Source organism: Arvicola amphibius, chromosome 9, assembly GCF_903992535.2.
Source record: "Arvicola amphibius chromosome 9, mArvAmp1.2, whole genome shotgun sequence".
Taxonomy (NCBI): domain Eukaryota; kingdom Metazoa; phylum Chordata; class Mammalia; order Rodentia; family Cricetidae; genus Arvicola; species Arvicola amphibius.
Genome location: NC_052055.2, coordinates 59,355,646 through 59,368,792, shown reverse-complemented (window position 1 = coordinate 59,368,792; position 13,147 = coordinate 59,355,646). Strand labels below are relative to the sequence as shown.

General features: G+C 52.1%; 1 protein-coding gene across 2 annotated transcripts in view; it reads right to left on the bottom strand.

Moving 5' to 3' along the window:
- Galnt6 (polypeptide N-acetylgalactosaminyltransferase 6) overlaps positions 1 to 13,147 on the bottom strand; it is a 40,133-nt gene that overhangs the window by 3,954 nt on the left and 23,032 nt on the right. For both annotated transcript variants that reach the window (XM_038342571.1, XM_038342572.1), the window contains exons 5-10: positions 8,544 to 8,693; positions 6,970 to 7,204; positions 3,108 to 3,225; positions 1,678 to 1,878; positions 1,071 to 1,202; positions 386 to 487 (exon numbers count right to left, since the gene is read on the bottom strand). In XM_038342571.1, the coding sequence (XP_038198499.1) occupies positions 386 to 487; positions 1,071 to 1,202; positions 1,678 to 1,878; positions 3,108 to 3,225; positions 6,970 to 7,204; positions 8,544 to 8,693 (938 nt within the window). The remainder of the gene's footprint in view (positions 1 to 385; positions 488 to 1,070; positions 1,203 to 1,677; positions 1,879 to 3,107; positions 3,226 to 6,969; positions 7,205 to 8,543; positions 8,694 to 13,147) is intronic.

Sequence of the window (13,147 nt, the reverse complement as noted above, 5' to 3'; positions counted from 1 at the left end):
AGGTGGAGTCAGAGCAGTATTTTCTGTCCAGGGGACATTAAGGATAAAAGCTGAGTATATGTGTAGGTGAAAAAGAGTGCCTAGCAACTCCCCACAGCCCTCAGCAGCTGGTCTCAGCCACAGCCCTCTCTGTTGGCAGCGTCCCCTCATCCTCTAGTGCCCAGCATGATGCCAGCCCTGTGGCCCGCTTTGTCTGTGTGTGTCATGCTTTCCCATTCAGCCTGACTGCTTCCTGCCGCAGGGGTGACTCCTCCCTCCACATGGCCTCTGTTGCAGGCCTCAGGAAAGGACGATTCAGAACAGAGAAAGGGGGCCTGTGGGAAGAGGAGGTGCCTCAGAGATGGCCTCCTGTCGCGTCTACCCGGGGTGAGCATGTTTTATCTACCTGATTGCCGCCAAGGTTGTGGCAGACATACATGATGAGAGGCTTCCCTCCACGGTTGTTCTCGCCCACATCCAAACACTGGTTGGTGCCAAGATTCTTGATCTGCACAAAGGTGAACAGAGGGGAAGCAGGATAGCTCAGCTGGGTATGGGCAGGATAGCTCAGCTGGGTATGGGCAGGATAGCTCAGCTGGGCATGGGCAGGATAGCTCAGCTGGGCATGGGCAGGATAGCTCAGCTGGGTATGGGCACGACTGGAATGGCCTTTCCACTCTGGGCATGAACTAGATGCCTGGAGCTAATAGCAAGGTGTGGCAGAAGAGCCTCGAGGATGGGCAGGGCAGGGCTGGGTACCCTTTGTAGGGAAAGATGAGCAGGCCCTTAGGATGCCAGGCCCTGAGAGGTCCTCCACTCACAGGAGCTACCCTCACCATCACCTGGGACTTGTCCACGTCTGGATGGAAACAGTGCGCATGGGGCCAAGCGATGCGTATTAACACACTCTCCTGGGTCTTCTCCCAGACTCAGCCCTTGAGAATCACTCCTCACGGATTGTCCCCTTTATCAGTTTTTTAACTATTGGAGGACGCCCCCAGTTGTCTCCCCATCCTCTTGGCTTTGCTGCTCCTGGGCTGCGTGGTCTTAACTTCTGTTGGGGTACCATGGTGGTGGGTAAGCTAACTCACGGCTCCATAGAAGGTGGGGTTCAGGTCAGGGACAAACATCTCCGGGTAGACATTGTGCAGGTACCAGGAAAAGTTGTGGCAGTGTAGCTGCTCCCTCAGCTGCAGTCGCTCCGAAATGTCACCAAAATTATTCTGTCAACCAAGTCAGTCCCCTAAAAGGTGAGTGACACAGCCCAGGTCTTCCTGTCTGGGCTGAGCAGCCCAGACAACATGGAACACTGACACCACTCCCCCTGCTCATCATGGCTACCGGCTCAGCCTCACATCTAATACCTGACCTCTTGCCTTTCCTTGGGGACCTCATCACCTCACAACACTCCCTCACGTCCTGTGACTCCCCAGTCAGCCTGTCAGAGCCATTCCTCCAGTGATGGGTTCTCCTTCCTATCTCTTTCCTTCCTTTCCTTCCCCTCCCTGGAAGCACAACCAAGGCTCCCCCACCTCTAGCTTCGGAGCCCTGTGTTCGCAGGGCTAGCTTATAGAGTTCTGAGGAATGAAGGGAGGTAGGAGGGTAGAGATGGGATGGCCCTGCCAATGGGCAGCAGACCGGGGGCCTGGAATTCCACAATTCTCTCACCAAATGTCACCCGGGTACTGGACATCTTACCTCCTGGACCATCTTTGCTGCCTGAAGGTTTCTCCTGTAGAAAAGCTTCTTGTAGCTGTCCATCCAGACCTCAGCCAGGCGCACCTGATTGCGTGCAATGACACTGGTGCCCTTGGGGAAGGTATGGGGACTCTTGGTACGGAACACGTGGCCCACCACGGAGCAGGGGATGATCTCCAGCTGGCCTCCACACTGCCATACCTGACACGAAAGAAGACAGGATGGGGCCTTCAGGAGGTTGGATGACAAGTCCCTCCAAGCAGTTCTGTTCAGTCCCCAGAACACCAGTGCCCAGGTCCTAGGATGGAAGCATATGTTGCTTCCATCCCTGAAGAAAGACATTGGCAGGCTTCCCCCTACGGCACAGCTACCCATGTCCAGGCTGTCTGTGCTGCTTGCTCTGGGTTAGTGGATGTGGTGTGCAGTCCTGAGTCACCAGGGCTCATGCCAGAGAAAAGACGGTCAGTTACTTCTGTGCTATGGCTTACTCTCAGCTCTTGGCTCTTTGCTTTCTGATCTGGAGACATGAACGCTTTCCCAGGGGTTATAGAACAGCTGGCCTCCCCTACACCACAGCACCAGTCAGTGGCTCATGGCCACTAGGCCTTGAGAATGCCAGCTTCCCAGGAGGAATCCTGGATCTGGGTCAGAGGCTCACCAAAAGTGAGAACCAGATACTGGCTGGTGGCCCTTCTCTATGCTAGCTGCTGGCTGGAGACATCTCTCCCACTGGGCTCCTTGGGTCTTGTTTTGGGAGGCTCCTGCTATTCACTTATATATGCAGCAACAGAAATCCACAGCCACAGCTACAGTAACATCAGAAGGCAATTATGTGCCTGATATATGCCAGGTACCGAGATGACTCCATTAATGAGCTCATTTTCCTATTAATTACTTTCTCGCAGGTTTCAGAGGCAATCCTTCCTAACCTGTCTGGATTTGCCTCATTCTCAGAATTCCTCAGAGTTCTGCCTCCATCAGAACCAGGTCCCACCTCTTGTCTCTCTTAGAAAGAGCTTGTTGAAAACCCAAAGGCCCCCAGGGCAGGTGTCCTTTGACGTGGGGAGAGGAGCCTGATTTTTACAAAACAGGATGGGTGGCAGTAAACCGGCTCCTGATTTGTTCTCACCTTCACTGAGACTGTTTCCTTCATCCTTCATAAAACAGTCGATACCTGAGTTCAATCCTTACTGCTCCCATAATCCCTTCCCTCTTAGAAGTTCTGCCCTGGGATGTGGTTCAAGCTATCGGACTCAGCTCCAGAGTCTTACTGCCCTCACCGGAAGCCAGGGCAGGAAGTAGACAACCTTTCAAGTCCAGTTCCAACATGATATCCTTGAAGCTACCAATGCCCGATAGACAACTTGTAATCCTCCCCCCCCCCCACCACCATGTTGAGGTTTCCCCCTTGAAGCGCTCTCCATTCTCACCCGGAAGGACATTTCCACATTCTCCCCTCCCCAGATCTCCATCTGGCTGTCATAGGTTCCGATGTGCTCAAAGTAGGCTTTGGAGATGGAGAAGAGGCCACCAGCGAACGTCGGGGATCTGGAGAGGCAGGGAGAGACACATGTACCATCTGTGTATCAACAGTAGTGGGGCAGCAGATGTTTGGCGGGGACGGCTGGTGTCCGGCTCCTCTCTTAGGTGTCCTACTTCATGTCTTTCACCTTGTCCAGTCATTCAGCCCCTCCTGCTAACTTCCACTGTGCCTGCTTCCCTTTCTAGAAATGGGCCCAGGAGAGAGGCGGTCCGCATTACTCTATTCTAAATGAACTCCTTCATCTGTTCCACTAGGGATATAGGAAACATCACCCAGAAGGTTCTGGGCGCCATGGCTGCAGCTGGAGCTGACAAAGGCATCCTGGGACCACAGTCTAGAGAGGAGGAGGTTTCAGCTCTCATTCTGTGTGGCAATATGGCTAAAGCAGAGAAGGCAACCACCTCCAGAAACCCCAGGACAGATTCTGCAAACAGGCAGGGTCCATCCATGGCAGAATGAACGCATGCTACAGGTTGGGCTGGCCCCATTCTCTGTCAGGGTCCTTGTCCCTTCAGGGGCTGTATGGTCCCAGGTTAGCTGGGGCCTAGCCTGCTAATGTGTTTTAAACTGCCCGAGAAACTTAAGCTCAGAGGAAAGCTTCTGGTTGCCTTGAACAGGGGGCACTGGTAAGAGGTGCTCCTGGCAATAGAGTGGGTGGACAGGGAGGGCTGAGTTCAGTCTGGACTCTGGGGAGACAACTAAAGGTTCAGATGAAGGCAGGGAGGCACAGACCCAAGTAAAGACTGTGCCAGTGTAGCAAGGAGACGTTACAGGAGTCCAGGGAAGTGGGGGATTCCCTGGACCTGCTCTTGTCTCCCTGATGCCACAGTCACATTCTAGAAGGAATTTCAGTTGAGAATCCATCATGCTTGGACTGGGTTCCTGTCACTAGTTCTGTCTTCTTTAAGGGGTACTAAGGCAGCCCAAGCAGCCCCAGGCAGCTTCGAGAGCCCGAGAGCTCCAGATGAAGCACTGAGGGAACCTGCTCTTGAGGATGCCTGAGAGGTGCCCAGACTGGGGGACTCACTGACAAACTGGCCATGAGGATAAACGCCACCCTTAAACATCACTGTAGACTCATCTCAACAGGTAGCCTCTAGAAAATGCCTATATATCCTGGCCTGCTTCCTGGGACCCTGTGTCCCTTAGCTCTCCCTTCAGCCATCTCTGCAAGAACGAGGACAAGTTACCAGTGTTGACCACCATACGAAGTGTTTCTAGCAAGCCACCTGTGCTGCCAGGCACCTGAACCCAATGCACATTCACTCCTCAAACACTGGAGCTTTGTTCTCCCGCTGGACGGTCTTACAGAGGCCGTCGAGCTAGGATGTTAGTGAGGGGTGGGGGCCAGGTGCCCTGCCCGTGCTGCTGTGTGCCTGGTCCCGGCCTGGGTGGAGTAAGGGTTTGTTGTTATACATGCCAAACAAAGGCTCCTATGAGACAAACAGTCAGCAGGCAGTGTAGATTTCTTCATCTGTCTTCTCTTTCCCCTCTTCTTTTTGTTTTTTGTTTCTCAAGATGAGAGGTCCTACTCTATAGTCCAGGCTTTCCTGGAACTGTGTGGCTCAGGCTAGCCTAAAATCCGTAATGATCTGGGCAGGAGAACAATGGCTCAGATGGCTCTGCAGGGAAGGCGCCACGCAAGTGTGAGGGCCTGAGTTCAGATCCTGAAACCCTGGGTAATGCAGGTGGACATGACAACCTGCCTGCTACTCAGACTCAGAGACAGGACCCCAGGGCAAGCTGGCTAGCGATCCCAGCTGTGTTGGTGAGTCCCAGGTTTAGTTGGGAGACAGTGCCTCAATGAACGAGGTGGAAGGTCACTTAAGGATGAGTCCCAACACCATCCTTGGAAACAGGAACACACAAGCAGAAGCACTCACCTGCACATGTGCCCACAACACATGCAAAAAAACATGTGCACAGTGCACCAGTACACACATCTGCACACATGCACACACACAGCACAAAAAGAAAAAAAACGTCCTGTAGAGGCTGGGCAGGCAGGGAGCGAGAGGCAGCCTCCGGAGGCTTTCAGCACATTGGCTGTCGGCTGTCTAGCCTGCCTGCTGTCAGAAGGCTATGGCTGTGGCTCCCAGCCTGCGGTATCAGGACCCCTTTGGGATCGCATATCAGATATTTACATTGCGATTCATAACAGTAGCAAAATTACAGTGGTGAAGTAGCAACAAAAAGAAGGCTATGGTCGGGGCACCACGACATGAGGAGCTGTATGAGGGGCCGCAGCTTTAGGAAGGTTGAGAATTCGTTCTCTATCATAAAAAAATGGCTTTTACTTTTTTTTTAAATAGGCTATCTTCAAGGCAGGCATGAGCTGGCTAGCCAAGGATAACTTGAACTTCCGGTATTGTTTTCCCTTCTGAAGGTGGGGTTTCAGATGCGCACGGCCAGGCTCAGTTTGGTTTTCACATTTTGAAGCAACTATAAAAAACCCCAAATCTACCCCCTTCTCCCCCAAAATAAAAGAATACCAATAGACTATATGTGGGTGGCTGGCAGAGTTAGACAGTTCTGATGTGTCTCATTAATGAAAAGTCCATGGCAGCTGAAGCTTCAGTCTGATGCACACAGCCTGCATTTGTTCCTTTCCCCTCACCCCACCCTGCCCTGCTTCAGACTGAACCTAGGCCTTCGTACACGCTGGGCAAGAGCTCTCCCACTGGCCGCTGACACACGTCGCAACGCCTTAGACATTCTAGCTTTCAGACAAAGTCTCACTGGATTTCCCAGGCTGGCCCTGAATGCACGGGAGCCCAGACAGTTCTTGGATTTGTGATCCTCTTGTCTCAGCGTCCTGAGGGGCTTGGATTATGTGCTGGATAGTTTGAGCTTGACACCGGCTAACATGCTCTGAGAGGAGGGAGCCACAATTGAGAAAATGCCTCCATAACATCAAACTGTTGGTGAGCCTAGGGTATTTTCTTGGTTTGTGAATAATGGAGGAGGGCCATTGAGGTACAGTCCATTTTGGGGAGTGCCATCCCTGGGCTGGCGGGCCTGCGTTCTATAAGAAAGAAAGCTGGGCAAGCTATGTGAAGCAAGCCAGTAAGCAGCTCCCCTCCATGGCCTCTGCATCAGCTCCTGCCTCCAGGTTCCTGCCCTGTTTGAGATTCTGCCCTGGCATCCTTCTATGTTGGACTAGGATGTAGAAGCTTAAGCCACATAAATTCTTTCCTCTCCGCCTTGTTTTTGGACATGGTATTTCATTGCAGCAATGGCAACCCTGACTGAGACAGAGTACAAGCATGCATCACTCGGTCCAGCACCTGTTTTCTTTCTCTGAGTCTTTCCTGAGACAGTAACCTGGGAGCCCACGCCACAACTACCTATGAAATGATTGTTCAGCAATGACCTCCATACAGCCTCCCTCACCTGCTCTGCAAGCAGAGGCCCTGGCCTCCTAGATATAGGGAGCAAAGAGTGAGGTGAAGGTGCACAGGCTGTCAGACGGCCAGTAGTAAGCAGGAGCAAGCTATCACGGAGTGAAGCGGTAGGGTCCATGCTGGGCACACAGGTCGTCTACCCTGTGCTAGCTGCAGAATCTGAAGTTAGCTGCTTACCGTCTTGGCTTCGTAGTCTCACTTGTAAAACAGGCTAACCAAAGGACCTACCTCACAGGGACTGTGGCTTGATAAAGCACCTAGCAGATGTTGGTGTGGGATGGTACAGGTCCCTGGAGCTGAGTGGGCAGAGGCCAGGGTAGGGACTCAGCAGTGTGCAGTCCTTACTTGATGGGGTACGTCTCATCCTTGCGCCTCTGCTTCTCGTGTGCAGGAAGCAATTCCCAGCCAAAGGTCAGGCTCCAGTCAAAGTTGCCACGGCTGTGGGCTTTGCCTTTCTGTGAAGGTCTGGAGAACCGGAACGTGTTAAGGTCGATGGTGACGATGTCTGGGCTCGCCACCACTGTCTTATCCTCAGCGATGCGAGCCAGGAGGGGCTCCAGCCAGCCGTGAAAGCACTCACCTGCAGACCCAGACCAGAAGGTGGAGGTCAGGGGCCCAGCCACAGATGAACCTTCTACCCTCAGAGGAGGCCCAGGGCGAGGAGGGCACATAGAATCCCTGAAGCCTCTTCCTCCACCTCCTGAAAGTTGGATGTGGCTTTGGAAGGGGGACGGTAGGTTTTGGTGGAGCAACCTGGTCAGCATAAATCAGACACGAACTCCCACGGACCTGAAGCCGGTGTCCTCAGGGTTTCCAGCCTCCCCCCCCCCCCAGGGCTGTCTCTCCTCCAGGGCATGAGCATGTCAACGCCCAGCTCTTACTGTGGAGCTGCCCTCTTACCCCCCCCCCCCCCGGGCTTTGGGATCTTCTCTCTTTCTTGTCTCTCCTCCTGAGAGCTTTGCTACGCAGTCTCCACTGACTCAAACTCATTATACTGAGCACTAAGTGGACTGGCCTCAAACCTGCAGTGATCCCCCTGCCTTTGCCACCAAATGCTGAGATAACAGGCACATGTCACCATGCCTAGACAGTTTTGACATTAAATGAACATAGGTGTTCTACATTACTTTATTTTTTAGATTTATCTATTTTACCTTATGTATCTGAGTGTTCTGTTTGCTTGTATATCTGTGTACCATATGTGTGCCTTGTGCCTGCTAGGTCAGAAAAGGGGATTCGATTGCCTAGAACTGGAGTTATGGATGGTTGTGAGCCACTATGTGGGTGCTGGGATTAAAACCCTGGTTCTCTGCAAGTGTTTTTAACCTCTAAGCCATTTTTGGGCCCCTATTTTACTTTATTTTAATGATATCTTGTTAGGTAAGTAAGGAAACTGAGGCCGAACCACATGGGAACTTGGGTTCCTGGTACCAGTCTAGAGTTTTCTGGTTTCTATTGTTCTTTCAGGAAAAGTCAAGGGGGAGGCCTTTTAAACTCCACATATAGCCCTATAGAAAAATCCCACACAGGAGCGTTCCTAGTGGGGACAGGGTTTCTCTTATGTCCACACAAGGGAAGGGTAAATGGCCATCAGCATGGGGACAGGGGTTTCTCTTAGGCCCACACAAGGGAAGGGCAAATGGCCATCAGTGTGGGGACAGGGTTTCTCTTAGGTCCACACAGGGAAGGGTAAATGGCCATCAGAGTCACTGCCAGCTGTCCTGAGTCACCAAGCCTCATGGTTATGCTCTCTCAGGAACCATGCCTGGAGTCAGTGTGAGGAAGGGGCAAAAATGGAAGAGCACCCCAAGCCTCTTTACTTCTGAAACAGAAGGACAGGACGGCCTCAGCCCTTCATCATCTGCCAGTGGTGAAGGGCAGGTATCTAGACCAACACCGGGCGGGCATCTGCTACTCACAGTGGGCATCCAGGAACGTGAGCACCTCGGCCTGCGCCACGCTCGCTCCCAGCAACCGGGCTGTAATGAGCCCTTTCCGCTCTGGCTGCCGTACCACCCTGACGATCTGCAGCTGTTGGACGTACTGCTCCAGCCTCTCCTTCAGGTATTCTGGAAGGGACAAGGCCACCGTTACCAGCTCCTCACTAATCCCCTGTGGGCACCATGCCCAGGTACTCCCAGGTCTTCAGCAGGTCTGAATGCCAACCCCTCCCACACACCTGTACAGATCCCTTACACAGGATGCGAAGGCAGAGAGCGGAGACACGCAGGGAGGAAGCCCTGCTTGAGGCCTGTCATCAGGGTCCTGGTCATCCTGCTTCCGCCTCCCCTCTCCAGTGCTGGGCATGCCCGAAAAGAACACATACTTTTCATAAGAGAACACTATATATAAACAAAACTGTGAACCCCATGCCCACAGGCTTGCACAAGCTAGGGACTAACTAAGCAGGGAGCATGGCAGACGTGAGCCTGTGTCTTAAGAACAGACTGCCTGGGGGCAAGACAGATCATGACAACCACAGTAGGTGGTGGACAACCTGCCAGGGCTAGTGCAGGCCCAACAGGAGCCTGCAGAAGGGAGGACCCCTCTGCTAGAGCAGGGAGGACCCCTCTGCAGAGCAGCAGCTCCTCCTGAGGGAGCACGCTGCCTCCTTCCTCTCAGCTGTGCTGCCCCTTCTGCTCCACACACAGATCAAGCCTAGGGACTTCTCTTGATGCTTCCCTTTGTGGGGAACACCTGGAGAGGCTTTTTCTGGCTATAGCGTGTAGTGCTCCCTAAGTACCCTGGGATTCCACCTAAAATCCTCAGGACATCTAAACTAGTTTTGTTTAGAAGGATTCCATCTCGAAACATCAATTATCTTTATATGTTAACGTATCTTTGTTGACGAGTTTCATTGTCTTGGCTGCCTTGGAACTCACTATGTAGCCCTGGCTGACCTCAAACTCACAGATCTGCCTCTGCCTCCCGAGTGCTGGGATTAAAGGTGTGTACCACCACCACTCCTGGCTTACTATTCTATTTTAAAAACAAAGAAAAAAGATTGTTTTTAAATTATGCATATATGTGCGTGTCTGTACAGTGTTGCAGGTCCAGAGGATGTCAGGCTCTCTGCAGCTGGAGTTAGAGGCAGGGTTGAGCCGACCAGTGTGCCAAACTTGGGTCTCTGGAAGAGCTGTTAACTTGAGAGTCTCTCTCCAGCTCTCTCTCCTGTTCCTAACTGTGTGAAATGGAGGCGCTTGTAGTTTTAGGAGTGGAAAACAGCTCTGGCAACTGTTTGTGTTCTTCCCTCCAACTGTGGCTCACACTGGGCCTCTCTCTTGATACAGTGCTTCATAAATTATAGCCCCTGAAAACAATTTATTGGGGTGTCACCCCAATTTATTGCCCCCCCACACACATAACACCTGTCATGTGCCAGTCACTAAAGCAGGTGACATCGTGCCTGTTTACCCCAGGGTTAACAATGCAAAGTCAAGACTGGGAGCCCAGGTCACCCCAGCAAACCCTGTGGTGGCACTGGGGTCCTCAACAGCCTGTGTGTGAAGACTTATCTTCTCTAAGAGCTCTAAGGTCACCTACCAGGACTTAAGGGGTGTGAGTTTCTTGGAGTGAAGGTGTTTCTTGGTCCCCTTAGTTATCTTGCTGCTTCCCCTGTGAGGCCCCAGGAGGTCACTGCCAGGGAGAGCAGAGCCCCGGGAAATAAACTAAGCTTTGAAAGTGACCTTCTTGTTTTTCTTTTTCAGTTCTTCTGGTAGGCAAGTGTTCCTGACCCACTGCCCTTGCAAATTACACCCTCCAGGAAGTCACCTGAGAAGGGGGCTTGTCTTGTTTCAGAAATAGAGCCTCTTGTCTTTGGTGCCAGGACCTGGCTGTTCCAAATTAGTCTCATGTGGTGGCTTCAAACCAGCAGTGACTTAGTGTCTGCAATGCACTGTCCAGGGGCGGGACACTGGCTTGGACAGGGAGTGTCTGTCACTACCATGGGACATGTGAGCCCCAGCCTGGCCACCATGGGACATGTGAGCCCCAGCCTGGCCACCATGGGACATGTGAGCCCCAGCTTGGCACCTGCCAGGTGTTGCTGACAGGAAGGAGGAGCCCAACTGTGGTGTCACCTCAGCAGCTCAGCTGAGGTCTCCAGAGACTCTGCTCAGCTCGGCTCAAGGGAAGCTCATGGTAGAGATAACCACAGCAAGCCTCACAGGAAGTGGGTTGTGTGGTAAGACAGTGAGAGGCTCTAAGCTGTGACTTCCAGGGCCCTGTGCTCTAGAGTTCTCCCACGCCTTCCTTCCAGTCTCAGGGGGCCAGGCTGGGGGCTCCTGGTTCTGGGCCTCAGGTCCTTGCAGTAAAGCCAGACAACTTCCCACATCATCCACCATCTGTCCCACCTCTGGGTTACTGGACATGGGACCCAAGGATGAGTCTAGAGACAGGCAGGCCAGCATGTGCTCTCAGGTCCCGCCAATGACAGTTTGTGACTTTACCACTCACCAGGATGAGAGTCCACAAGGAAGAGGCAAACCCCTCTCCTCTGCCCCATGCAGCCCACAGGTCACAATGCTTCTGTGACTGACAGCTCCAAGGTTTTCCTCCAGCCCTGCAGAGCCCTGCACCTCAGTGCAAGTCTGTGCTCCCAGCCTCACCCCGCGACCTCCACACCAGCAACCCTTTAGCCACTCTGCCTGGCGCCAAACTGGGCTCTCCCTGCCTTTTCCTTTCTTTAAAACTCCATTGTCAACTCAAGCAAGCTGATCAGTTCTTACCCCATAGCTGTCACCCCAGGTATCACAGTCCGCTGTCCTCCCAACCACCCCTCCATGCTTTCCCAGAATGTTCTAGATATGGAGCCGCATTTAATCCTGGCACTCAGGATCTTCTGAGTTTCTAATTTTTTAAAAAATTATTTTATGTGTATGGTGTTTCACCTGCATGTATGTCTGTATATTACATATGTGTAGTGCCTATGGAGGTCAGAAGAGGGTGCTGGATCCCTAGAATTGGAGTGACAGCTGTGACCCACAAGGTGGGTGCTGGGAACTGAACCTGGATCCTCTGCAAGAGCAGCCAGTGCTCTTCAGTGTTACATCATCTTTCCAGCCCTCAGCATCTCTCTGAGGATGACCTTGAACTTCTGATCCTCCTGTTGCCACGTGTTGGAATTACAGGCGTGTGCCATCATGTTTGACTAATGTCATGCTGTGGGTTGAACACAGGACCTTGTGCATGCTAAGTATTTACTCAACTAACTGTATTTTATCCTTGGCCACCTCCTGCTCCTCAGCGCTCTCTCTCTCTCTCTCTCTCTCTCTCTCTCTCTCTCTCTCTCTCTCTCTCCCTCTCCCTCTCCCTCTCTCTCTCTCCCTTTCCCTCTCCCTCCCTTCCTCCCTCCCTCCCTCCCTCCCTTCTTCCTTCCCTCCCTCCCTCCCCTCCCTCCCTCTCTCATGCTAAGCAAACACTCAACTAACTGTATTTTATTCTTGGCCTCCTCCTGCTCCTCATCATTCTCTCCTTCTCCCCCCCTCTCTCTTTGGTTTTTTGAGACAAGGTTTCTCTGTAGCTTTGGAGCTGGTCCTGGACTAGCTCTTGTAGACCAGGCTGGCAGTGTTATCTCTTAAAACTGTAAATCAGATGAACTTTTTTGTTTTTTAAGACGTGGTGTCTCTATGGGGTCTAGGCTGGACTCAGGCTCACAGTTCTGCTGCTTTAGTCCACTACAATTAGATAATTTTACTAACAGTCTTTCAGAGGTGCATTAAAAACAAAGCCAGGTCCAGTGAGATGACCTAGTGAGTGGAGGTGCTTGCTGTGAAGGCCTGACAACCTGAGTTCAATTACTGGACCACAGAGTGGAAGGAGAGAACCAACTCCCCGACAAGTGCAAAGCCCCAGGTTCAGTTCTCAGCACTGGGGGTGGGGGGGGCACACAAACCAAACAACAACAAATTTAAAAAAATCCATCACAGATTTATCGTAATATAATCTAGCAATTTCACTTCTGGGTACAGATAAAAAGAATTCCAAACAGGGACTGAAACAGATATTTGTATACCTGTTCACAGCAGGGTTAGTCATAAAAGTCACTTGCAAAACCAACATATGAATGCATAAGCAAAATGAGGTTTATCATTATCAGGGAATGTTATTCAGCCTGATGTGTGCTCCACAGACCAGGTCTTGAAAATACTATGGAATGTGAAAGAAGCCAGCCCCTAAAGACAAATGCTATGTTTGCTATCCACCTATAGGAGGAGTAGCCAGCGTGCTCAAACGCAAAAGCCAGAAGGCGGGATGGGGGCAGAGGTGCCGGTGCAGACGGCACTGTGGTTTTAACGGGCACAGAGGTGCAACATGGGAAGATGAGACCTGCAGATAGCAGTGGTGATGGTCGCACGGCAGTTTGCATAGGTTTAGAGCCAAAGGACTGTGCACTTGAAAATGCCAAAGCTGGGGCCAGTGAGAGGGTTCACAGGGTTGAAGTACGGCGCTGATGGCATGAATTTGATCTCCAGAACCCATGTTAAAAAAAGTCAGGGGTGGGGGCATGCATCTGCAATCCCGG